Below are 27,408 nucleotides of genomic sequence, written 5' to 3'. Positions count from 1 at the left end.
ACTCTGGTTTGTAAACTTTGGCTGGTTCATTCTGGTCTATTCTGACAAACAACAGGGTTCTGTTAGTGCAACAAATAAAAAAACATAAAAAAGAAAATACACAATGCCCATTGTAATGGACACACAGGGTCTAAAAAGGTTAAACAATTAGATTATATTTAAAATGTTTTAAAACACTAGCAAGTACTAGCAAAGACTACATTTCAGTTTACCGTGATTATCGCAATACTGTGCCTTTTAGTGACTCAAAACTTAATAAATTCCTTTTTTTATTCATTTTTTGACTATTTCTCATTTATATAAAACTCCAGACTTGCAGAGAAATCACATTTTAGAGCTTCTGTTTTAAAGTGTAATAGGCAGTGCTGTACCACAGTTCGCCAGCAGAGGGCTGGTAGACATAGGGGGCGAAATGGCAGAGTTGGGCCTCTAAACTCCAATTCCCAGAATGCCTAGTGGTGATCAATCAATCATCCACACCTGTGCAATGCCATGCAGGATGTTTCAGCCATTTTTGAATCCATATACTGCTCACATAGATCAAGTCTTTATAATAATGTTAATGACACAATAAAATATTTTTTGTCCCATTGGAAAGAGAGGGATATTTATGATCATTTTGATGAATCTTGACATTTTATCTCTTTTTTGTTTTATTCGTTGTCTTGTGCAGTTACACCTCTTTTGTTAGATTAATCCTGATGAAGCTGTGTTTCTCATCTCGGGTCCTGGAGACTTTATTATACCCCGCATTTTTCAGGTTTTCCCTTGCTGTAAAGGTCAGTGTAATGTTTATTAATTCATTTTTTGAGTGTTTGAGGCCAAATGCAAAAATAGAAAAAAAGAAATTTCATCCATTTTCCAAATTTTAGTTTTTTAATCTCTGCCCCTCACAATCAGAATTTCAGGAAAAATTAAAAAAATGAATCTTTCCTTTATTTTCTATATTTTTCCATTTTTGCATTATGCAAGTTGGATTATTCCATCAGATTTGCTACAAAATACAAAAAGGGAAAAAAGGTTCACTTTTTTATTTTTCCTGAAATTCTGTTTACAAGTTTTACACACAATTTTCTAATTTTGAATTTAGCTTGAAATGTTCAGAAAATGGAAATGTTAAATGTTACACTGACCTGTGACCCACAGGGACTCCCACTCTTCCACAAATTATATATTTTTCAGAAAAATAAAATTTATGACATAGAGGGTTTAAGGTGTGTAAAAAAAGATAAGTGATAGAAGGTGTAATAAATGTCATAGCAGCACCAAAATAGTAAAAAAGTCACATAAATGGTTATAAAGGCTGGAAATTAGATTTTTTGAAGAATATTTTTATTCAGCTTTCTTGTTACAAAGATATTACAAAACTTATGGCATATCTTTTACAGACTCTGGCGGTCCTCCTGTGTAGTTAAATGTACAAGTCGTAATCTGTGTTTTCTTTAATAAGTGTCTTTCGCTTAGTCTGAAAGTTTTTTTTTCATAAGGACTGTATGTAAATAATATTTTACAGACATTATTATGCTGATATAAAAATCACAGATTTCTGATTTACAGTACATATACTTGATTAGAAACTTAACTAACAAAACTGCTTAAAATACTACCGATTACATCTGCCAGTGAAATTCTTTCTGCTCTGGTTCTGAGGGCAAAAGGCCCAGACCTTTCAGAGCAAAGACTCAAATATAAGATAAGTACTAAAATAATACTCCATGTTATCTAGAGTTGATAAGAAAATAAAAATAATATACAGTGTGCAACTACCGATACAATTGTGCAGATTTATGATGCGTAGAGTCCGTTTCAGTAGATTCAGAAGAAATGCTCTCTAAATTTGTTCCAACGCGGTGCCAGAATCTCCTCCTGGGAAAGTACCATGTGGCCTAAGCAGGAACATGACTTGGCTTTTTTTCAGGGCATAAAAAGCCTCCAGCAAAACACAGGCTCATTCATTACCACATGAGAGAAAAGAAGGGCAACAATTTGTTGTGTTTTGTTTTTTGTTTTTTTGCATTGGAAATTTACCAAGATGTCCTGACCCGAAGTTCTAGCGTGCCAGCAGTGTGATAGAATGGAGGTCAGCCGTTGGAATCAGACGGAACAAATTTCTGGTTACATATTTACAAACATGTTAGAAAATCTCAGTCAGTTCTGATCTAGATGTTTGTAGGTTTTGTGAGATAAAATGTGCAATTCTGGTCTAATTATTCATGTTTTAAAGGCACTCATTCAGACTTACACTGTAATCACACCAGACAAGTTGAAGCATCAGTCCAATCAGAAGGTTGTAGGTTCAAGTCTCAGAGCATCTTGAGTACTCTTAGTTGCAGTATTGCACTGCTGGTGGCACTTTGTGTGCTGATCGCTAACTGGGGGCACATATTCATATTAGCATTGCAATCACCAAATTTATGTGATGGGACAAATTGAGCAATCAGACAGAAGGTTGAGGGTTCAATTCTCAGAACGTCTTGGGTACTCCTAGTTGTGCCCTTGAACAAGGCACTTAACTGGTGGTGTTGCACTGCTGGTGGCACATTGTGTGCTTATCCCAAACTGGGTACATATACTCATATTAGCACTGCAATCACACCAAATTTATATGACAGGACAAAATGAGAAGTCAGCCAAAAGGTTGTGGATTCAAGTCCCAGAATGTCTTGGGAACTCCTAGTTGCAGAATTGGACTGCTGGTGGCACTTTGTTTGCTGATTCCAACCTGGTGGTACATATTCATATGAGCACTGTAGTCACCGTGAATTTATGTGAAAATTTGAGTGACCAGACAGAGAGTTGTGGGTTCAAGTCCTTGGGACAAGGCACTTAACTGGTGGTATTGCACTGCTGCTGGCACTTTGTGTTCTGATCCCAGGCACAATTGGGCACAAATCCTCCAGAGTCACAAAGCACTTAAGTTTGAGAGTTTTTACCCTTCATGAGATGAATCAGGCACGTCGAAGCAGGGGAGACACTAACAGTACAGTCGTTCGGCCATATAGGAATGATTCAGAGTAACTACAGAGCTTTCGGCGTGTCCTTTTGCAGGTAAGGGCATGGTGTATGTACAAAAACCCAGTCCACAAGTCTCCTTCCCCCATTCTTGTTACTTTGGAACAGCAGAAAGATCCAGGAGCTTTTAAACACCTGGTACCTATAGCAGCAAAAGTGGTGATAAACGGAAGCTCTTGATTTGATTGGGATCTTCAGAGACTGTCCTGATTAGTTTTCAGTCAGGTTTTCGGAGACAGTTATCGGGATTATCCAGAGAGGGAAGGAGTTTAATGGTTTGCGGACGAAAAGCTGTGTTTTATTTGATTTTAAATACACTTGCAAATGCACATGATAGCTGCCACAAGTTTGCAGGATGCAATGCCATGCATAATAAGTGGTAAGAACCCTTTGCAATACCTTTTGGTTTTTAAGAGTGTACATAGATGCCATGTAGACTTACAAACACTACAGTAGTGCTGCCACATCTTTGAGTGTTTTGTTAAAGACTGTGTGGTAAGGTTTACAAGATGAATGCCCTAAAAAACTTTCTGGTAAATAAAAAAAAATTGAGGTGAATAAGTACGGGTAGTAGATTCATTGTTCACCAACATATCTATTGGATAGTTATCAATATGGCGAATGCTATATGTGGATGAACTAAAAGAACCAAGGGATGAATTAAGGAGTGGTACGAGGGCTTGCTTAGGAATATCTCTGCCCTAACTCGTCTCTGATAAACAAACAGGACCATCAAAGTTGCACAATGGTGCAGCTTAATTTAGGGCGTGTCAGTGTCTTTGCTATCATAACGACAGGAAAAGTAAAAGGCATGCACTAATTCTCTTAATTTATCATAGGTGTGTATTTTTGGGTATAATGTGCAATCAAAGAAATTAGCGTGTCACTTGCCATTACCTTTAAGAGCCAGATGTGCTCGGACTTTGGCAGATCGTTTTTTAACGTTGCAGCTACCTGGGCGTGTCCAATGCTTCTCAGCAGAGGAAACTAACCTGCTTGTTCAGGCTGTGAAGGGGCGGCTGCAGAAAATTTACAGAAATAGCAATGATATTTTATTTTATATTCTGTTTATGGTTGATGTACAAGTTGCCTGTGTTGTTAAGATAGCAGTTAACGTCTGACAGTTGACATTTCCATTGCCAAGATAGCAATACAGGAGAAATTTACCCGAACACACCTCATTTTCAGACCACCATGCCCATCGGCGTAGATATATTCACTAGCACTGTTGCTATTTAAACTACACAGGCGCAAGGCATGAAAACAGACTGTTTGCAAGATGTAATATTGTGCCCACATTATTCTCCAGATTCTCCAGATTCACAGTAGTTGCATCCGCAGTGCCACTTCAGCCGCTGTGTGCACATGCCTATGTATAGTTAAAACAAAATATAACACAGCTTTAAGAGGTTGGAGGTGTCGGAGGTTGTTGGTCATTAGTGGAATGCCCTTTTGTACAAACGGACTGGATAAGGACAGACACCGAACAGGGGGCTATTCAATCTTCTCGTTACCTTCCCCGTTGACCTGCACCACACAGTCTTTGTCACGTGAGTTGTTGTGTGAGTTAGGGACTGTGAGCGAGCACAAGTGAGTGTCAAAATAGCACATGGCCTCTGAGCTGTTCCGCCACTCTTTGCCACGCAGGATCATCGCCTTGGAGAAGTGCCGACCGAACTGGATCTCATCAGGCAAGTAGGAGGTCCTCTTGTGGTAGGCAGAACCCGTGCCTTCTTGAGAGGCAGAGAGGAACACCACCAGCTCGAAATGCGACTGGCTCCCCGGTGAGATGAGGCGGTTCAGCTGGCTGTCCGGGGTCAAGGGGTGGATGAATGTCAGAGGCGACAGGAAGAGGGGGCAGGGCCGGGAGCCCAGGCCATCGAGCTGGAACTCCAGGGAGGTCTGGTGCAGCGTCAGATCATCACGCTCTTCGTAGAGAACAGCGCTCACACAGACGTCCACCAATGGCCTGGAGAGAAGGTTGCACACTCTGAACATCAGGCAGCGCTGGCCTTTCTCTTCACACACCACGGCCTTCGGGCTGAACAGAATCCCGCTGCATCGCTTCTGAGGGCGAGAGAACTTGGCAACGAAGGCACCTGTGTGAAAAAGAGATCAGATCATCATTAAAAATTATGCTTTAAGGTTTATTATTAACCCATAGAATCCTACGGACGGATTTTCTGTCCAAACTCGCAACTTGTGTTCTCAGCTTAATTACTCAGGAATCCCTTCACACATAAACATAATCCATATATGATTAGAAAGGGCGGAACTTACTCTTTCTATAAATAGTGATGACATCCCATTGTAGGTGCGATAAAGCATCTACAAGAAACCCGTTGAGAAACACCTAAAAAGTGAGATCTCCTTCCCCAACCAATATTATTTACCTTTAGTGCTTCAAACTATTTTATATGATTTTTCAAACCAAATAATATCAGTAAATAAAGACTCAAAAGTGTCCACAGAAAAAGTGTGAAACTACCTGCTTTACTCAAACTAAAGCTAGGTATGGTGTGCGCACTACTTTATATAGTTTTTATTTTACTTGCACATTTTTACTAAGTAGTTATTTTGCACTAAACATTTTTATTTATTTAGACTAAAAAGTTTACATTTTTGTATATAGTTTTCTTTGTGTGTCCTGATTAAAATACTGAGAGGCATAGGCTGCTCTGAGTGTCAGGTTTTTAGTATCTACATGTATCTTAGAGGTGTGATTATTAAGAAAAATAAGTCTGCCTGATGCTCTTCATGTATTTTGTCAAAGTAATAAGCCATGTAATGAACTATCATCAATATTATTATTCTTTCAACTCATAAACACTCTAGTCTAACCATTTTTGAAAAGATGTGAACAGATGTGTAAACATATTTAAAGTCTGTTTATTCAAAAATAAGTAAAAAAAAAAAAAACAGGCGCTTTGTAAAATTTTGACCAAAACATGGCCAGATCCAGGAAAATATAACAGTTCTGCTTCATTTTACATTTTAAATGATTATATTTTTGAGCAGCCATATGGCTTCTGGAGTAAAAGAGCTCAGGGCATGTGTCTGTCTGATATAATTACTGTGTTATAAGACCTGAAAGAGGAACTGATAAAAACGAAGAAAAACACACCAAAACAGCCTAGGGTTCAAAGGGTTAAAGGCAATAGTCCTGTATAGACCATGGCAACTGAAGGAAACATTTGAACACCTGGGTGCATGACGGTGTTCTGTCAAGTTATGCTGCCCATTGATACATGCTTCCTAAAGACACTGCGCATGCACTGACACATACTTTTTTATTAATTCTTGTGCTTTTATTGCGATTAATCTTTTTTTATTTTTGTTTTTTTTGGTGCATTTATCTACTGGGGCTTCTACTGAGAATATACTCTAATATGTTGCTTCTTTTGTATTTTTCCAGTTAAATATACACTAGGGTAGCACGGTTTGACCGGGTAGCACAACTCGACATAACACCAGGTAAACCTCCTGTAGAGGTCTTCTCCATGATCACCACCTGCCACTGAGTCACTGCTGAAATCTTGGCAGTAACTGATTGACCAATGTTCGTGTTCCTGCTCTAAGTTGTCATTGTTAAAGCTGGTTTTAGAAGTTACTTGTTAGCTAGGCCAAGTTTAAGCAAGTTACAGTGTGTCAGGGCATTCAGGATTAAGAAATCTTTCTGTAATGTTTAACTGTTTAACATTCTCCACAACTTCAGTAAGGTTGAACACTGCAATGATTACTAGTTAACAGGCTCCCACCAATTTAGCAAGCTGTGAATATTCCCAGTACTATAAAGCTACAGTATATTACCAAAGAAAACATGATGTCTGAATTGTTGACTAGTTATCTGACATATAGGGCGAAATAAAACTTTCAAAGAAGATTTTTTTTAAAAAGTGTCAGAAACCTATGAAAAATAGAAAAGTTCCACAAAGTTATGTCACAGTAACACTCAAAGTTTTGGACACACCTTCAGTAAAATTCAGTATTTTAATGTTTTATTTATGTATTGTTTTTATCTAGAAAAAATTAAAAGTGTTGTTAAGAGCTGTTAACTTCTTGTTTCTGAGGCAACATCTGGTAACTCTGATGAACTTATTTTGTACAACAGAAGGTACTTTTGGACTTCCTTTCCTGGCGTGGTCCTAATGAGTGCCTGTTCCATCATATTGTTTTTGTTGGTCTTCTTGAAATGTTTCGGATTGACTTACCTTTATATCTTAAATTGTTTTTTTTCTTTACTTAGTTGAGAAGTTCTTAGTTAAGAAGTTCTTGCCATATTATTAAGATTAGAGCATTACTCAAATAGGGCTATTCACTGTATACCTGTAACTCTACCTCTTCCCACTTTTACAACTGATGCTCTCAAACACATTAAGAGACAAGAAATTCAAGTAATTAACTCTTGACGAGTTCAGCACAGCTGTTAACTGAAAGCCTGAATTCTAGGTGACTCTACCTCATAAAACTGACTGAGAAAATCCAGCCAAGATGTGCAAAACTGTCTAATCTGTCTAAGCAAGAGTAGCTACTTTGAAGAATCTAATATATAAAACATATTCTGGTTTGTTTAACATTTTTTTGTTTACATAATAATTCAATATGTTTTTTTCGTCATAGTTTGGATAAGTTTAGTATTAATCTACAATGCAGAACATTAAAAAAATGTAAAAAACAAAACAAAACACTGGTTTAACACTTTAAATTCAAACATAAAACATAAAAGTAATTCCTCTTTTCCCAAAGATTTGCCTGCCTACTAAGTGGACTGGGTGACACTTTTGGCCACACCTACTGTTTGTCAGCATGAGTGAGAGGAAGTTTGCAGTTTTCAGTGAAAACTGCTCTAATCTGTAGCGTTCAATACCTGTTATCAGTGCTAAAGCTGCTACAATCTTTAGTCTGATAACGTCAGCGTGTGCCGTAAAAACAAGTCAAAATACAGCGGCCTAGAAATAAGCTAGCCTGATAGCCGCAAGCTAACATGCTAGCTCATGAAATAAAGCAACAACATACAGTATGTTGTGATTCTCTGTAGACTAGAGGCTTCTACTCCAGCTTCATCAGTCCACAGGACTTGTTTCCAGAGTGCCTCAGGCTTGTTTGGACATTCCATTGAAAGTTCTGATGCTGAACTTTGTGGAGAGGACTCGGAAATGTTTTCTACTAGGAAATGTTTTCTTCTGATGACTCAGATCCATGGAGGTCATATTTGTGCAGGTGTCGCTTCACAGTACAGACTGCTAAACCTCCTTTTTTCCGTCAGACTGGGGGTTCCAAGTGGCCTTTCTATCAATCCTACAGGCAGTTCTCTCAGACCCCCACCAATCCTGTTAGCTGGGCCATTATCAGAATACTGTGCTGTTTGGCCCTAGTGATTTATGATTTTAAATTTTTTTATAGCAAAATCAAATTTTTCAGCTTAAACACTTTTTATTTTCGGTCATCCCTGCGTCCACCCTGTTACAGCAAGCTGCACGACAGGGTGGACAATTTTAGAAAAGGTAGCATTTGTGGGAAACGTTGTTAAGCTACAGCTGCAGACGTGTTAAATTGATCATGGTGACTGTTTTTGTTTGTTTTCAAGACACATTTTAACTTTATTAAATTATTCTATTTACTGCAACAGGGTAGACTAAAGCTAATGCTTCAGTTTATGAATCAGTTTCTCTGATTTTGCTATTTATAGGTTTATGTTTGAGTAAAATGAACATTGTTGTTTTATTCTATAAACTACAGACAACATTTCTCCTAAATTCCAAAGAAAGAAATTGTCATTTAGAGCATTTGTTGTCAGAAAATGAGAAATGGCTGAAATAATAAAACAGATGCAGAGCTTTCAGACCTCAAATAATGCAAAAAAAAAAGTTATAAAGTTTTAAGAGTTCAGAAATCAATATTTGTTGGAATAACCCTGGTTTTTAATCACAGTTTTTTTGTGCATCTTGGCATCATGTTCTTCTCCACCAGTCTTACACACTGCTTTTGGATAACTTTATGCTGCTTTACTCCTGGTGCAACAATTCAAGCAGTTCAGTTTGGTTTGATGGCTTGTGATCATCCATCTTTTAATTTTGTTAAATCAAAGAAACTTATAATTTTTAAGTGCTGTCCTATTTTTTTCCAGAGCTTTATGTTGTCCCAGAAATGTTTACGATAAACTATATTATAGCCATATTATTTTAATTATTGCCACTAATGTAATGATAGCAAAATGTCGTAGTAAAGAAATTACACCCTCTTAAAGTCAATTCACTTTTGTTGTTTTGGTTTGCACACCTAATTTTGAACCACACAATAAAAATAGGTTCTGGAGCCCTAAAGTTCCCAGCTGGAACCAAAATAGGTTATAGTGGGTTCTTCAGCTGGAACTAAGAACCGGGAGCTGTTGTGCGCTACTTCCTCTGTTGTTGAGGTATTCTGTGACTTTGGTATCTTTGGTTCTACTAAAACTGGTGAGAAAGCACCAAGGTTCTTATAAGCCTAAACAGAACCAGTTACAGAACCTTCTTCCAGAGTTCTTTGGTTGAAAAGGGTTATAAAGTGTGTATAGTCACAGTTATAGAAGCACTGGTTCTTGCACAACTGGCTAAAATACTATTTCCTGTTGTGATGTTAATGATGATGTCAACATTTACTTTCTTAAAGGGGCAGAGTGATCCCCTTTAAGACGACAGGGTGGACAGGGAATTCTTGGACACGTTTAATAAATAGCTTTAATAATTTATTAAAATAGCTAAACGAATAGTAATCAAAGTTATTTTAAGTGAAAGTTAATGTTATTTCTCTTTATGTGCAATACATTGTTCATTTAGAGCATGTTCTGCACATAAATCTTGAATAATGTACAAACTGTGAAGCAGTGTTTGTATTATTATTATTTTTTTTTAAAGCCCCTGGCCTTTTCTAATGATGATTTTCCAACAAGCCAACAAGTCTGAGACCTTGATAAAACTTTTTAAACATTTTGGATTCAAATCATGCAGTAGGTAACTGTATTTTTGATCACAGCTTCACATACCAGTAATGAAGGCCTCCAGCATGAGCCCCAGGAGCATCTGCAGGGCCAGCAGGGCGATGGCGGTGGGACAGTCGGCGTTGGGGTACATGGTCCCGTAGCCTATGGTCAGCTGGGTCTCCAGAGCGAAGGAGAACGCAGCCGTGAAGCCGGTCACGTATTTGACGCACAGCGTGTGACCTGGAGGAGGGTTGTCATGGTCCACACCCAGGTCGCCATTGGCTCTGGCCAGCAGGTACCACAGCACAGCGAATAGGAGCCAGTGGAGGAGGAAGGATCCGCAGAAAGCCAGCACCACCCAGCGCCAGCGCAGAGATAACCACGACCCCCACATGTCCCGCATCGCCCCCAACCAGGTCGCCCGTGCGCCAGCCATTGGGCCCCGCAGGAGGCTACGTCCATCCTTACTCACCAGTCGCTGATGGATAGTGCGTTTGACCATTAGTGGGGAGGTGGTGGACTTCAGGTCTGTACTGTTGCTGTTACTGGTGGTGGTAGTAGTTGCCATGATGACTGGGTATGTGAGGGGGGTTTGAGGATGGAGATGGTGGTGGTGGTTTTGGTGGTGGGGTGGTGATCTGGACCTGAAAAGATCAGTAAAAAAAGACCAAGAAAGACCAGGTGAGCTAACAGTTCTTCAATGGTTCTAGACTAAAGTGTATATCATATTATCGATACATTGTAGCAAATATCACAAAATATTTATTGAAACATTGGCAAAAAAACAAAAAAACATCTGGAAAAAAACATCTTAACTGATAAAGAGCCAGAATAGAATATTGGTTGTTATATTATGTAAAACTGAAAAAAAAATAAATAAATCCATAATTCCTACTATTTACTAAATTTACAGTGGTGCTTAAAAGTTTGTGACCCTATAAAAAGAGCTGTCTATATTTATGTATAAGTATGACCTGAAATATCATCATATTTTCAATAATGAGAAGAGAAGGTGGGTCATGTAGCAAGACAATGACCTTCAGCACACGAGTCGTTTTACCAAAGAATAATTCAAGAAGAATAAAGTTGTAAACTGTTTTAAACTGAAGAACTGAAGTCCTGACATTCATCCAATGGAAATATTGTGGAACGAGCTGAAGCAAGGAGTTAATGTGAGGAAATCCACCAACATTCCAGAGTTAAAGCTGTTCTGTACGGAGGAATGGGCTGAAATTTTCTTTAAGCTGGACTGATCAACTGTTACTGGAAACATTTAGTAGCAGATACCAGATGAAATAAAAGATGTACATACTTTTATCACTTACAAATATGGAATATTGGATCATTTTCCTCAATAAATAAATGATCAAGTTTAATATTTTTGTCTCGTTTGTTTTACCTGGGCTCTCTTTATCTACTTCGTAGGCTTCACTTTTAGCTTTTAACTTTAGGGTCATTGTCTTGCTGCATGACCCAACTTCTCTTGAAAATCTTATGATGTGTTAGGTCATATATATGCGGAAAAATAGAAAATTATAAAGGGTTCACAAACTTGGAGCACCAGAGAATTGTAATATATCAAGTATCGTAGAATAACAGTATCATAATATTGTATTTTGAGATTCCCTGTGATTTACACCACTATTCTAGACTCTACTTAGATCCTCAGCAACTCAGTAATCTTAAGAATTATAATCTTTACATGAATATAAGCAGTGTTTTCCCACTCTGCTGGTTCTTCATATACTACTGCTTCATCACAACACGTTCCATCACAGCCAGCCCCAGCCTGCAGAGCGACCCTGAACCCACCCTCACCAGATCACGCTCCACCGGGGGGCTTCGCTTCCAATTATCCCCACACGTGTACCACCGTAACTCTGCTACAGCAGTACTGTAGAGCTCTGTTATCTTCAGCTGTTCCATTCTATTCATTACATTTCATCCTTTTTCATTTTAATTAAATACATGTATTAATTATAAGGTTTTTTATATTAACCCTTTCAGACCCTGCATCCATTACAGTGGACATTATGTATTTCCTTTTTTTATCTGTGCAAGAAAACACAACAACTAAGCAAAGTAAGAGAAAATTACTAATTTACTAATTTTATTTTATTGTTCTATTTTTAGAACACTTTTTATAATCTTTATTTTACTTTATATTAGGGATGGTTGGTGAAATAAAAAGGTCACATTAAATATAAAATAAAAATGCTAAACAATTTAATGGACATTAAAAAGCAATTAAATGTTTTAGCTATTTAAATTTCATTTTGTATAAAATTTATATTAAAATACAACAGTCCTCAAAAAGAAAAAAAAAGCATTCTTATATTCTTATATTTTTCCATCTCTGGATCATAATTCTGGTTTAAAAGGGTTAATTACATATATATTTTATGTAACAAAAATATATAATAATAATAATAATAATAATAATAATTATTATTATTATTATTATTATTATTATTATTATTATTAGTGGTGGTAAAAAAAAGAAATAAAATAATATTAATTGTATATATATATATATTTTTATATCATCTTATTCTCAGCTGTTTTTATTGTTATACTGATATAACTGCTCAGTTTTCTTTCTATTTTATCATTTACTTAATTATCTAATATTAACGTGTAAAAATAGCACTCAGTCAAAATAGCAATCATTAAACTACAGCATATTACTATTTTTCTAACCATTTACTATATTTATAACCATTTATTTTGTAATCATTACTGTACTTTAGCTATAAACATACTGGTGATAATATTGTTCATAATGTGTATATATAGCGGCTATTAGTATATTAGACTCATGCTGTACATTTACAATAATTTGCTGTACATTTGTTTTGAAACAGACAGCAGATTTTTTTTTTACAAATATAATTACAAATTACTCATCGTTAACTAAGCCCTACTAATAAAGAAACACATATCAATGTATTGTTTTATTTGATCAACCTTTTTGCCATTAAAAAACATGAATATACTTATATATAAAATTTTTAATAGTAAATAAAATGAAGAAATGGTGGAAATGCTGTTATTCGTTGCTGATCCAGAGTTTGGCTGCTGGGCTCAGTGTTTGTGGTTTACAGTGTAACTGAACTCTGATCACACTGGTATCAGTGCAGCTCTGCAGTCTGTTGAGTGTTATTAAGAGATGATGGAATCAACACATCTACGACTAATTCACTACAGACAGACAGAGAGAGAGATAAAGAGAGGGATAAAGGGACAGAGGGTTGTGTTGAGTGTACTTCTGAGCTGGCGGAGCTGCCAGGTGATTTAATTAGTGATCTATCACAGTGGGAGGGTGTGTGGCTACAGGAATGTTATTTAATCCTCTTTTTCAATTCATCTCTCTCTTTCTTTCTCTTTCTCCCTCTCTCTCTCTCTCTCTCTCTGTCTGGGCTGCAGTAATTGGGCCGCTGGTCAGTGCTGCGCTGCAGTGTGCTGAAGTGATTAGTTATGAAAGCGATGGAGGGAGGCTGTTTTTATCTTCTTGCCCGACTGTGTTAGAGTGTTAGTGCGAGGAGAGACAGATGAAAAAAAAAACACACAGCCTCAAAGTGACAGTTTACCAAAATCCCCCCGCCCACCTCAGCCAGGGCATGTTAATTTTGCATTGGAATTCAAAGGCTAATGAAGCTAACAAGTAATGATTGCTCATATCCATCTATACCCATCTACAATTATCTGTACCTGTCTGTACCAATCTATACCATCTATACTCATCTATAACCTTCTGTACCCATCTACACTCATCTATAGCCTTCTACACTCATCTATACCCATCTACACTCCTCTATAGCCTTCTAAACTCATCTATAGCCTTCTACACTCATCTATACCCATCTACACTCATCTGTAGCCTTCTACACTCATCTATACCCATCTACACTTATCTATAGCCTTCTAAACTCATCTATAGCCTTCTACACTCATCTATACCCATCTACACTCATCTATAGCCTTCTACACTCATCTATACCCATCTACACTCATCTATACCCATCTACACTCATCTATACCCATCTACACTCATCTATAGCCTTTTACACTCATCTATACCCATCTACACTCCTCTATAGCCTTCTAAACTCATCTATAGCCTTCTACACTCATCTATACCCATCTACACTTATCTATAGCCTTCTAAACTCATCTATAGCCTTCTACACTCATCTATACTCATCTACACTCCTCTATAGCCTTCTACACTCATCTATACCGATCTACACTCCTTTATAGCCTTCTAAACTCATCTATACCCATCTACACTTATCTATAGCCTTCTAAGCTCATCTATAGCCTTCTACACTCGTCTATACCCAGCTACACTCCTCTATAGCCTTCTACACTCATCTATACCCATCTACACTCCTCTATAGCCTTCTAAACTCATATATAACCTTCTGCACTCATCTATACCCATCTACACTCATCTATACCCATCTACACTTATCTATAGCCTTCTACACTCATCTATAGCCTTCTACACTCATCTATACCCATCTACACTCATCTATAGCCTTCTACACTCATCTATACCCATCTACACTCATCTATAGCCTTCTACACTCATCTATACCCATCTACACTCATCTATAGCCTTCTACACTCATCTATACCCATCTACACTCATCTATAGCCTTCTACACTCATCTATACCCATTTATACCCATCTACACACATATTTACCAATCTACACCCATCTATACCATTTAAACTTTTATATACCCATCTTTACCCATCTATACTCATCTATAGCCTTTTAAACTCATCTATACCCAGTCTATACCAATCTTTACCCATCTACACCTGTAATTACCCATCTATATCTATCTATACCACTTATAACTTTTGTATACCCATCTGTACTTATCCATACCCATATATACCTGTCTATACCCATACATAATTATCTATACTTATTTATACTAATCGAAACCCATCTATACTTAGACATAGCCATCTATACCCATACATAGCCATCTATACCCATCTGTACTTATCTAGACCCATACATTCCGGCTATATCCATACATACCAATACATACCCATCTACACCTATTGGTACCCATCTATACCATCTTTACCTATCTATGATAATCTATACCCATTTATACTTATCTATACCCATACATACCCACCTGTACTCATCTATAGCCATACATACCGCTCTTTACCCATCCATATCCATCAACACTCATGCACACTATCTGTACCAATCAAATACTCATCTATATCTTTCTATACCCATTCAAACCCGTATATTCTCACACACACTCAAATACTCATGTATACCCAGCCATACTGATCTATATCCATCTATATTAATCTATATGCATCTATACCCATCTATACACTCATTTATACTGTCCATGTACTTGTTCACCCAAGCTCATATCGATACTCATCCTACCCTTAAATACATCCATTATCAATACCCACCTATACTTATTCATCCCATCTGTACCTATTTACATCCATAACCCTCTATACCTGTCCATACCCACCTGTACCCATCTACATCCATCCGTTCCCATCTAAACTCATCTGTACCCATCTATACTCATCCATTACCTTCCATACCAATCTATACCCACTATATGCATCCATACACATCTTAACCATTCTCTTCTATCTATATGCAGTATATCCCCACCATCTATATCCATCTAGTGAATAACATATTGTATTCATATTTGATACTAAATAACACCTAGCAGATTTTAAATAATTCATAATGGACACTGACCAATTTATTGTACATCCTGAACAATGCATGTTGAATACCAGATAACTAATTAAATAATGCATAGTAAATACTGACTAAATTGTAGTAGATACAAGATAACCCACTGTTGATTCTGAATAATTCATAACAGACACCAAATCATTCATAGTAGGCACTAAATAATTCTTAGAGGATACCAAATAACTCCTAGCGAACACTGACTAATTTATAGTACACACAGGATAACTCACAGTATGTTCTGATCAATTCAAAATAGACAACGAAGAATGTGTAGTACACCCAAAAATTAAGAGTAGACACTGAACAATTCATAGCGGACAATAACTATTTGTAGTAAATATTGACTAATTTATAGTAGATACCAATAGTAGTGATAAAATAATTTCTAGTGCATGCATAATAATTTATAGTAGACACAAAATGAGTCATGGGGGTCAAATCTAGTAGATTCATCAGTAGATACTGAACTGAACAGACAGCAGTACTAAACTGTGTTTGTGTGAGAGAGAGCACAGTGCATGTCTGTAGCTTCAGGCTGACAGAAGACTCTCTCTCTGCCCTGTTTCTGCCATTCTTTCTCTATAACACTCTATCTCTCTCTCTCACACACACACACACACACACACACAGCACCACTCTGCATCCTGTTCATTAATCGGACAAAATAAACTTACAGATTAACTGATTAAAACTGATAAACCAATGAACTGATGAAGTGATACTCAGATACCTTCAGCTGTCCAGCAGGGTCAGCAGGTCTGAGGTCAGCGAGACCTCGCTGTGTGGTGTGTGTTGCAGTGCTGGATGCTGCTCTCCTTGCTGCTGTCTGGGCCTTCTCCTGCCTCTCTCTCTGTAAGTAACCTTCTGTATGAAGTGCTCCGTCCAATCACACAGCTTCCTCCCAGCCTGGCACAGTCCCTGCACTCTGATTGGAATAGGCCACACTGTCAAACTCCACCCACTGAACTGCTAACTAAGTTCACCCCACAAAAAAAAAGAAGATAAGTTTTCAGTAGCCTATGTTAATCAAGTCACCTAAGAAAATATGTACAAATATTTTTGGTGGTGCTTTTTATTTTCTAAATAAATTACGTATTACGAGCATCTTTGTTCACAGTGTGTGTGTGTGTTTGATATCAAAATATGATTTATGATTAGGTAAATGTATAATTAGAATTGCCGTGCTAAGGTAAATATATTATGAAAGAAAACACTGCTGAAGTAAATCCATGATTAGAATATCAGTGTTGAAGTAACTTTATGATTAGAATTAGACTGCTAAAGTACTTTTATGATTAGAATACTGTAGCACTACTGAAGTATGTCTATTATTAGAATAGCAGTGCTGAAGTAAATTTATGATTGGAATAGCACTGCTGAGGTAAATGTATGATTGGAATAGCACTGCTGAGGTAAATGTATGATTGGAATAGTACTGCTGGGGTAAATGTATGATTAGAGTATCAGTGCTGAGGTAAACTATGATTAGAATAGCACTACTGAAATAAATAGAAGATTTTGTAATCTATTCACATTTAATTCCTCAATTTTTTACTCTCTAAAGAAATTAGAGTGTTACGAGTATCTTGTTTACTGTGTGTGTGTGTGTGTGTGTGTGTGTTTTGGGGGATCCTATATGTGATTTCCTTTTCCAATCACTGATCTGAATGATAATTGGATGCACAAAAGATCACTGTTTGAGATTCTGTGCTTGTTCTGGTTTCCCAGGAGACGGTGGATTCTGTAAATACGGGTTAAGGACGTTTTAATCAGTTTCATACACACACTGACCATTAGCCACACTGAATAATGCAAGCTTATATGAAGGCTGGTAAACAGTGAGTGTAGAGTTTAAAAGTGTGGTAAAATAAAACCATTGGGAGGCACTGAATATTTGGTAACCAAAACTAGTAAAAAGACTAAATCATTTATACCATTTTGTTCACTGTTTGTGTTCTTGGAGGAATTTATGATTAGAAAACTGTAGCACTGCTGAAGTAAATTTATGATGGAATTATCACTGCTGAGGTAAAATTATGATTAGAATAGCAGTGCTGAGGTACATGTATTATTAGAGTAGTAGTAGTGAGGTAAATTTATGATTAGAATAGCAGTGCTGAGGCAAAATTTTGATTAGGATAGCACTGCTGAGGCAAAATTATGATTAGAATAGCAGTGTTAAGGTAAAATTATGATTAGAATAGCACTGCTGAGGTAAATTTATGATTAGAATAGCAATGCTAAGGAAAATGCATGATTAGAATAGCACTGCGCAGAGAATAGTGTTAAGAATAGTGTTAGAATATTGTTGCTAAAGTAAATTTATGATAAGATTAGCACTACTGATATAAATTCAGTGCATGTCTAGAGAATATTTTTTTCTTGTTTAATAATGGTAATTAACGATGAAATACAAAAAAAAATTTTTTTTTAATAAAAATAGTAGTGAAAAGTTAATAAAGTGATAAATAATGGGTAATAATGATATATTTTGTATTGAATTCCTGACTAGTTGTGTGCCTTAATTTATAATGTCTACTTCTGAAATGTGATCTATATGTAGAAATTTACAACAATTTAAACATGAGGCTGGATATTAATGCTTACTATTAATGTTTTATTCTGCATATTAATTTAAGTAGAACCTTATTGTGGATATTTGTAGATTATTTGTAGATTTCAGTTTGGATGGTAAGTATCAGAATGGTACGCTGATTTTCTGTGGATAGTAATGGTACTAAAACTTAATTTTAGATTTAATTTTGGATACTAATGATAAAAAAAAATCTGGATAATAATGATTATAGTATTTAATTCTGGATTTTAATCTGGATTCATCGTAATTTTAGTAAAACTTTTCTTGCTGTTAATATTATGTGGACGTCGTTGTTAAAAATTTTAATTTTCATTTTGATATTCATAAAAAAAGTTGAGTTGTTGAGAATAAAGCTCTAATAAAGTCCACTTTCAAAAGGTATCATAAGTGATATTACAAACAATAAATAATGTTGTTAAACACACCAGTGTTTCCCACACTTTAAACTCTAGAGAAACCCATTCACTCATCCACACAATAAGGTCTGGTGTTGACCCTACGGCCTGTATGAAAGGTCAGAGTGCTGATCATGCTACTGAGGTGTGATCAGCTCATATATAGAAGCTGAATGTAAGCTTTATGCTGCAGCTGATCTCCCCACGGCAGTAAACAGATGCACCATGTGCACGGTGACCCTGTAGAATCGGTCTGTACATGCTGAGGAGTTCTCTGAGGTTTAAATTTAGCAGGTTTAGCCGAACAATGCATAAATTTGCTTTCTGTTTTGTTTTTTGTTCTCTTTGTCAGTAGGTTGTTATTCTCAGAAGAGAAAGAATAATATAAATGAAGCACCAGTTCTGTAAATGAATGGTGAAGTGATCCAGACTATGTAGGAACACATAAGGAATCATGTAGTAACTTGTTAAAGTGTTAAACAAACAAAAATACTCTGTGAAGAAGCATTAATGTTCTCTTTTCTGGGGAGCTGTTAACTTGTGGTCTCTGAGGCTGGTAACTCTAATAAACTTATCCTGTACAATTGAGGTAACTCTTGCTCTTCATTTCCTGGAACAGTCCTGATGAGAGCCAGTTCCATCATAACATTTTGATGGTCTTTGCAACTGCACTTTTTGATTGACTGACCTTAATTTCTTAAAGTTGAGTAGTTCTTCTCATAATCTGGATTAAAACATTACTCAAATAGTGCTATTCACTGTATACCTGTAACTCTACCTCTTCACTACTTTACAACGGATGCTCTCAAACACTTTATTAAGAGACAAGAAATTCAAGTAATTAACTCTTGACGAGTTCAGCACAGCTGTTAACTGTGGTGTAGATGCATTGTGTTTGCTAGGTCACCTGATGTGGTTACTGTTGATGAAGAGAGTAAAACTGTGTTTCTGATTGAAGGAAACAGATTTAAGTATCAGTAATTCTGGCTATAAGTATAGTGTTGAGCCCTGGTGTGTTTATATTCAGAAGCTTTGGTCATGAACACAGACTGGCTATTAGAGGACTGTAGATTACAGCCAAACAAGATCAACATGTTCTATATGTGAAATAATCTGAAGTCGGCAAATTTATCCATAATATATATCTGATTTAATCAAATTGAAAACCTCTGGAATATAGTCAAGAAGAAGATGGATGATCACAAACCATCAAACCAAACTGAACTGCTTGAATTTTTGCACCAAGTTATCCAAAAGTAGTGTGTAAGACTGGTGGAGGAGAACATTCTAGGATGCATGAATTAAAAACTGTGATTAAAAACCAGGGTTTTTTTGCATTTTTTTGCAGGTCTGAAAGCTCTGCATCTTTTTTTGTTATTTCAGCAATTTCTCATTTTCTGCAAACAAATGCTCTAAATGACTCTAAATGACTCTAAACAAATGCTCTAAATATTTTTATTTGGAATTTGGGAGAAATGTTGTCTGTAGTTTATAGAATAAAACAACAATATTCCTTTTACTCAAACATAAACCTATAAATAGCAAAATCAGAGAAACTGATTCATAAACTGAAGTGGTCTCTTATTTTGTTCCAGAGCTGGATATATAAATTTGTATAAATTGTGTATCAAATTGTAGGCATAGATAAAGATGTAAAGTGTGTGAGTTGAGACAGAGAGAGAGAGAGAGAAAGGTGAGATCAGGATGGTCTATATTGTTAAGTAACTGATTCGGTGTGTGAAGTGTCACCCTGGGTGTGAATGGAAAGTTCAAATTGGTGTGAGTTTAACAGAGTCTGATTATAATTAAAACAGAGCTTTAGCCCAAGAAAATACAGCACTGTTTATATATCTGTGTATGTGTGTGTGTGTGTGTGTGTCTGTGTGTCTGTGTGTAGGTTATTGTTGTTGCGAGATGCAGCTTTAAACACTCATCTATAAATGAATATATTAGAGGTGATGAGTTACTGTTCTACCTTTCCATGTGTTCCATAACACAAACTAACCTACACACACACACACACACACACACTATACTCTCATATATACAGATCATATAAACATTAAAAAGTAACAGAACTAGTTCTAATTCTAATTACATTTTTTTTTGTCCTATTAAGTCACCATTTTTGTGATACGCATTTTTTTATTAGACTATAAAGATATATAGATTACACTTTACAATACTGGTACATTAATTGACAGTACTTATAACAATTATAACTAAACATAATTAATATATTACAGTAGTTAAGATTTTATTAATCATTAAATTTTTTAATGAATGTCTCAATTTATTTTTATTTTGAATAATTGTAATCATTTAAATTAATTAATGTTTAATAATGTCGTAAATAGTGTCAATTAATAAATAGTTAAGATATATATTATTATACATCTCCATTTTTTCTGTCTAAAATGACATGTTACATGTTTTCTAAGGTTTCTGAGGCTGGTAATTGTGATGAACTCTTGCTTTTCCTTTCCTGAGGCGATCGTGACGAGAGCCAGCTTCATCAAACGTTTCTGATGGTCTTGCGACTGAACTTGAGGATACTTTCAGTAAGTTTTCAGATTTCAAGTTTCAGATTTACTAACCTTAATTTGTTAAAGTCATGTTTTTTCTTTACTTATATGTATTAGAACAATAGAGCTATTCACTGTAACTATTACCTGTAACTCTACCTCTTCACAACTTAACAACTTTACAACACACAAACACACACACACACACCATAATCTCATATATACAGATCATCTAAACATTAAAAAGTATCAGAACCAATTTTAATTTTAATGCTAATTCTTTATTTGCCATAAAATCAAGGGTATTAAAATGAAAAACACCTGTTTATCCTGCTTTTGTTAGAGTATCTGTCTCTACTATCTAGAAAAGACTTTCTGCTTGATTCTGGAGCAGCAGAGCCGTCAGTATTTAATTTCATTTAATTTAGGATTCATTACAACATATGCACAGTACTGTGTACAACAAATTACTTGTTACCAAAATTACCAGAGGTATCAAGTAATGAAGTACAAGTATTTTGTTATCTTACTTAGGTAGAAATCCTTACTTTACTGGAGTAATTATTTTTACATTTCCACACAATTATCTGAACCTTTTATTTCTTACATTTTTATAAAAATAGCCTTCGTTACTCCTATTTCATTTCAGCTCGTTTTCATTCCGGCTTCTCATCGTTCAATAAAACCCCTATCCAGACAAATCTGTAAAAATGGATGTAAAGAAGTATAAACATATACCATTCCGACTCCCTATTGGTTCATACTGTGATCCATCACACCTGCACACGTCACAATGTCACTTAAGGCAATTAAATCTGACACGTCATGTTGCAATGCTTTGATTCTTGACACAAGAAGTAGATACACAGCGCTGTCTCTGTGTCTGTGTAAGTGACAGGCTGCTGCTGCCTAAGAAGCGCGAAATGGAGGGGGAGGGGGGGTGCAGTAGTAAACACGAGGTAACTGCATGGCCTTCATCCACATGGTTGGGCACGTGCTTGTAAAGGTGCACGTGTGGAAAGCTGTGCACCTTAGTCCAGCACAGTTTTGTGCAGATATTTCCAGTTACAGCTGAATTTACACTTTTAATCCCAGAAAAAACACGCTTATTTACCTGTTAAAAAGCCATTTAAATGCCTGATTAAAGGGTCGATAACTGTTGTTTTGCAAGACAGCGAGCGAATGGGGGCGAGGCTGGTGGTGCCATGGGCCCTGCATTGTTTATTATCGCAATATATAATCGAAAAAAAAAACATTTGCAATGTAAAATTTTTCCAGTATCGTGCAGCCCTAGTGTGATTACATTTAAATATCCCCTATAAATATCTTAAGTCCTAAGAAGAAGAAAGTCTTATTCTTTAAATATATAAATATAGTTTTAAATCATTAAACTCTAAGTGGTTTTAAGATAATTGGATTCAGCTTATTCAGTTCACTCAGCTTCTGTCTCTATGCTGACCCCCTCATCACCCCATAAACTCTTTAAGAATTGTGCCATTGTCTCAACATGACCATAACCTCTTTCTGTACCAGTAAGAATTAAACACTGTTCCCTTTTCAGTAATAAACTTACTACCCTACAATTACTTACAGAACAAAACAGTGCAGTGTTTATATAGACACAATAAAAGATCAGTAACTCATCAGACATCACTACTGTATATCGTATAAACAAAAAATGCTCTATATAGTACAGAAACAAGGCGCGTTGCAATGCTCTTTGCTATCTTACACCCCGTCAACAGTCTATTTTCACACCTCGTGCCCGCGCTGTGAAAATAGTGTCAGAGTTTAAGAATATAAAATAAATCTACACTGATGGATGTGGTGGTCTGGAAGTGAGGTGTGTTCAGGTAAATTTTTGGTGTGTTTCTATTTTGGCGGAGCAAAACACAGGTGCTCCACTGACTGATTAAAACCCTGACAACAGTCAATCATCAGAGTCTATTCCAATTGGTGCGCCCAGCGCTCGTAAACCCGTCTTTTAACTCAACAATAAACAGAATAAAGAATAAAATAACATGACTCACTGATTGGTTTATTTCACATTACGCCCACAACACACCCATGAATAACTAGATAATTAGTACATGTCTTTTGCATTTTACAACATGCCCTAAATCCACCTGTGCGATACATAATTGACTGGTGCTCTATAGATCACTAAAATTATAGTGTAACACACACAGTGATCTATTTTGAGCATTTATTTCTTTTATTGTTGATGATTATGGCTTACAACCAATGAAAACCAATACAAAAACAATGAGTGTCTCAGAAAATTTGAATATTATATAAGAGCAATTAGTACTTTTGGCAATGTGGGGAGATGTCTCTCCAAACCATTACTAATTGTGGAAACTTCACACTAGACCTCAAGCAGTTTGGACTGTGTGTCTCTCCACTCTTCCTCCAGACTCTGCTCCCTTGATTTACAAATGAAATGTAAAATGTACTGATGATCAGTGATGATTTGGAGAGACATGTCATCTGCTGGTGTTGATCCACTGTGTTCTATTATCAAGTCTAAAGTCAGTGCAGTTTTGTTTTTCTGCAAAATCTTACAGCACTTCATGCTTCCCTCTGCTGACTGCTAACTTTTATGGAGATGTGGATTTCATTTTCCAGCAGGACTTGGCACACTGCCCACACTGCCAAAAGTACCAATTGTTCTTATTTAATATTCGATTTTTCATTGGCTGTGAGCCATAATCATCAACAATAAAATAAATAAGCGCTTAAAGTTGATCACTCTGTGTGTAATACATCTATAAAATATATGAGTTTCACATTTTGAACTGAGTTACTATTTTTTTAAGCACCTGTAACCAGAGGTGGAAAGTAACTACTACTAGTAATTACATTTACTCACATTACTGTAATTGAGTAGATTTCATGAATACACTGTAATTTTTAAAGTAGTTTTTACATTAGGTAATTTTACTTTTATTCAAGTTCATTTTTACACAAGTAATTTACTTTGGAAAACTCCCCATTACTGAGTAAAAAAGGAAATGCTGGGGAAAAAAACAACTCAAAAAATTGAGTTTTGTTCTCCATGGCAGCGCAGCTAAACTTTTCCCAGCAGTGTTTGTTACGGTTAGCGGGAGAGACGCTGTGTAAATCAGCTGTGTATCCTGGGGTCTGTGTGCACAACTGGGAACTGGGGTTCTGTTGAGTTATGCTACCCATCAATATGTGCTTTACGGCACTGCGCATGCGCCGACCAACAGTTTTCTTTTGTATGATTTCATGTTTTTAATGATTTTTCCTTTTATTGGAAACATTAAACAATCTGCTTAAATGTTAAAAAAAAACATGTAAATAGCAGTTAAAGCAAAGCAAGTTAAAAATACTAATGAACTGTAAAACTATAAAAATACAGTTTATAGTCACCTATATGACCATAACTTTTTAACAGTAAAGAAAAAAAAAGGGATCATAGAAACCTATGTCACTTGTCCTTAAAAAATGTTTTATGGGGTGGTCTGAACAAATACTGCCTGAAAGGACCAAAATATTTAATTTAATAGTGATTTAATTTATGATTTGTACTTTTTTTACATCAAATAAATAAAAGTAACTATGTAACTTTTACTCAAAGTAAATTTTAAATTGAGTAATTTTTTACTTTTACTCGAATAGATTTTTAGATGGGTACTTTTACTTTTACTTGAGTAGAATTTTAGCAAAGTAAAGGTACTTTTACTCAATTACAAATTTTCAGTACTTTTTCCCACCTCTGGCTGTAACTCCCTGTACCCTAAAATCTATGTCAACAACACGCTATAGGGTAAAGGCACTTTCACACTGCGTGCCTTAGCCGCACCGCTGTACGCTGACCCCCTATTGAATTCAATTAGTTCTCCAGTGGCAGTTTGATGCTGCAGTGGAGCAGTACGGAAAGCAATGCCTTTTTCCACGCCAATGACCACACCCTTCTCGTGCTAACGCTTACCATGGTCAAAGTTCAACACGGTTCAACTGCAATCGCTACCACAGCAAAAAGCGTGTGACATGAACTTACGTGAGCAGGGAAAAACTGTTGTCCAACCAACAAAAAACACAGGCAAGCGATATATAAAACTAACGAGCAGTGACGTGCAGACGCTATGGCCCAATGTGCTTGGGCAACTGCCCTTTTTGCGGTCCTTGGCTGATATTGCCCTTCCGAGGGAAGGGAAAAAATAATATAGGCAAATATGATTTCATATTTCAACAAGATTTTCTTTATAATTTATAATTTTGATTGAAGTTTCGTAAAACAGAGTCAATCATTCAGATTCAGACACCTCGAGGGAGGGGCGCGGGCGTAGCGGGGGACACGAAGCATGCTTCACTAGAAAAAAAAAATGCGCAGCACACGACCGTATACAACTAGCAGAGACCCAAGAGGAGTTTGAAGATGCCGTGGGAGTAGAGCGACTGGTCTGATGGTGAGCTTGAAATGTAGCCTTCACAGTATTACAAGACATGATCACAATCAACTTCTCTAAAATCCGATGTCGTCGAGTTTAGGACGTTTAGTGATCCTTAATAATCTGACAGACACCTACTGTGCCACGTTTAGGTAGCAAAAAAACCCCGACAGCCAGCTAGCTTGCAGTCAACCTTTTACATGGCTCAGGTTGTTTTGTGGGAGGCTAACCAAACTAAGTTACATGCAGCTAATGTTAAAGATAACATTTTATTTTATCAAGCAAGATGAATGACGGACATAAAGCACTATTCAAATTATTCACATGCACGTTGTGTTAATGCAGAAAATTTGAAATGCCCACGGAAAAGAGACGAATACAGTATGTTTTTCTTTACTTAGTTGAATACTTTTTGCTTCTCATATCATGGATTAAACTTTACTCAAATAGCTCTATTCACTGTAAAACTTTACAACTGATGCTCTCAAACACATTAAGAGTCAAGAAATTCAAGTAATAAACTCTTGACGAGTTCAGCACAGCTGTTAACTGAAAGCCTGAATTCCAAGTGATTCTACCCTTATAAAGCTGACTGAGAAAATACATGCATCTCCATTTTTCTGGTTGAATAGACTGATAGAAATGCTCTGAAATTGCATGTTACATGTTTTTTATTAGACAGCACACACAAGTTCCTTGGTATAAACACCAGGTTTGACCTAATAATAGGTCCTAATAATGATCTGACGGTTTAATTTTACAAGCTATTATTAAAAACATAGAAAAAAATCAATCTTCAGAAGCTCAAATACCTAAAAAAAAAAGTTTGAGTGGCATGAACTCCACGCTACACAATAACCCCACACACCAAACACTGAGCACTGAGTGCATCTTGTGAGCATCATATGGGGCCCGGAGGCGCTGGTGGGGTGGGGGTGGTGGAGTTAGTGTATATCTCATAGAACAAATGCTTCCATAGATCATATAAACGCACTGCTTAAGATCCCATTCTCGCCCATTCTCTCTCACCTCACTGTTCTCTGTTGCCGCCGGTGTCTCTCGCCCACGTGGCTCCTTCGCTTCCTTTGGCCCTGAATTTTCCAGATCCTTCAGCAATTTGGAGCCCCAAAAAAACGGTCCTCCTGCATGAGACACGAGCAGCCTTAGATGCACTGATCAGGTCCTGAGTGTGTGCACAAACACACACACATTCATACACAGACACTCACACACACACACACACACACACACACACACTCTGAAGCTAGCTGAGGAACGCCAGCACAGCAGCCCATTGGTCACATTACTCAGCATGTGGCCAATTAGGTGTGCTCTAGAGAGAGAGAGAGAAAGCACAAGAGGGAGAGAAACACCTAGAGCCACCAGTGTGTGTGTGTGTGTGTATCTGTGTGTGTGTGTTTCTGTGTGTGTGTGACTGTCTGTGAATGAATGGAACAGATGTTATTGAAATATTTCTGTATTTCATGGAGTTTTAGAATCATCAGCAACAGCTACAGCAACCGTTGCTTTTTAAATTATGTGTGTGTGTGTGTGTATTGGTGTGTGTTGGTGTGTGTGTGTTGGTGTGTGTATTGGTGTGTGTGTGTGTGTGCTTGTATCCTGCATGAGTGATTTCATTAATTCTGATCTGATGCCACATTCTGTCTGTGGTTATGTAATACTCCTCATTTACCAGCTCCCGTCGTACAAGCTGCTCCGTGATTGGTCGTCACA

The 27,408-nt window shown here is 36.7% G+C and overlaps 1 protein-coding gene across 2 annotated transcripts; it reads right to left on the bottom strand.

Annotated features, from left to right (window-relative positions):
* Positions 1–1,310: 1,310 nt before the first annotated feature.
* kcnj13 (potassium inwardly rectifying channel subfamily J member 13) lies at positions 1,311–26,861 on the bottom strand. Of its 2 annotated transcripts, XM_022669286.2 has the most exons (4): positions 26,704–26,860; positions 16,471–16,665; positions 10,034–10,614; positions 1,311–5,111 (listed from the first exon to the last, which is right to left on the bottom strand). In XM_022669286.2, the coding sequence occupies exons 3-4, from the start codon at positions 10,536–10,538 to the stop codon at positions 4,507–4,509; spliced, it is 1,110 nt and encodes a 369-aa protein (XP_022525007.1). In that variant the 5' UTR covers positions 10,539–10,614; positions 16,471–16,665; positions 26,704–26,860; the 3' UTR covers positions 1,311–4,506. The 2 variants fall into 2 exon arrangements, with proteins under 2 accessions (XP_022525007.1, XP_007234015.2); XM_007233953.4 differs by lacking the exon at positions 16,471–16,665 and having other exon boundaries at positions 26,704–26,861.
* Positions 26,862–27,408: the final 547 nt, after the last annotated feature.

Source organism: Astyanax mexicanus, chromosome 18 (genome assembly GCF_023375975.1).
Source record: "Astyanax mexicanus isolate ESR-SI-001 chromosome 18, AstMex3_surface, whole genome shotgun sequence".
In the NCBI taxonomy this organism is placed as follows: Eukaryota; Metazoa; Chordata; class Actinopteri; order Characiformes; family Acestrorhamphidae; genus Astyanax; species Astyanax mexicanus.
The sequence above is the reverse complement of the archived record's forward strand: the minus strand, read 5'-3'. Positions and strand labels throughout refer to the sequence as shown.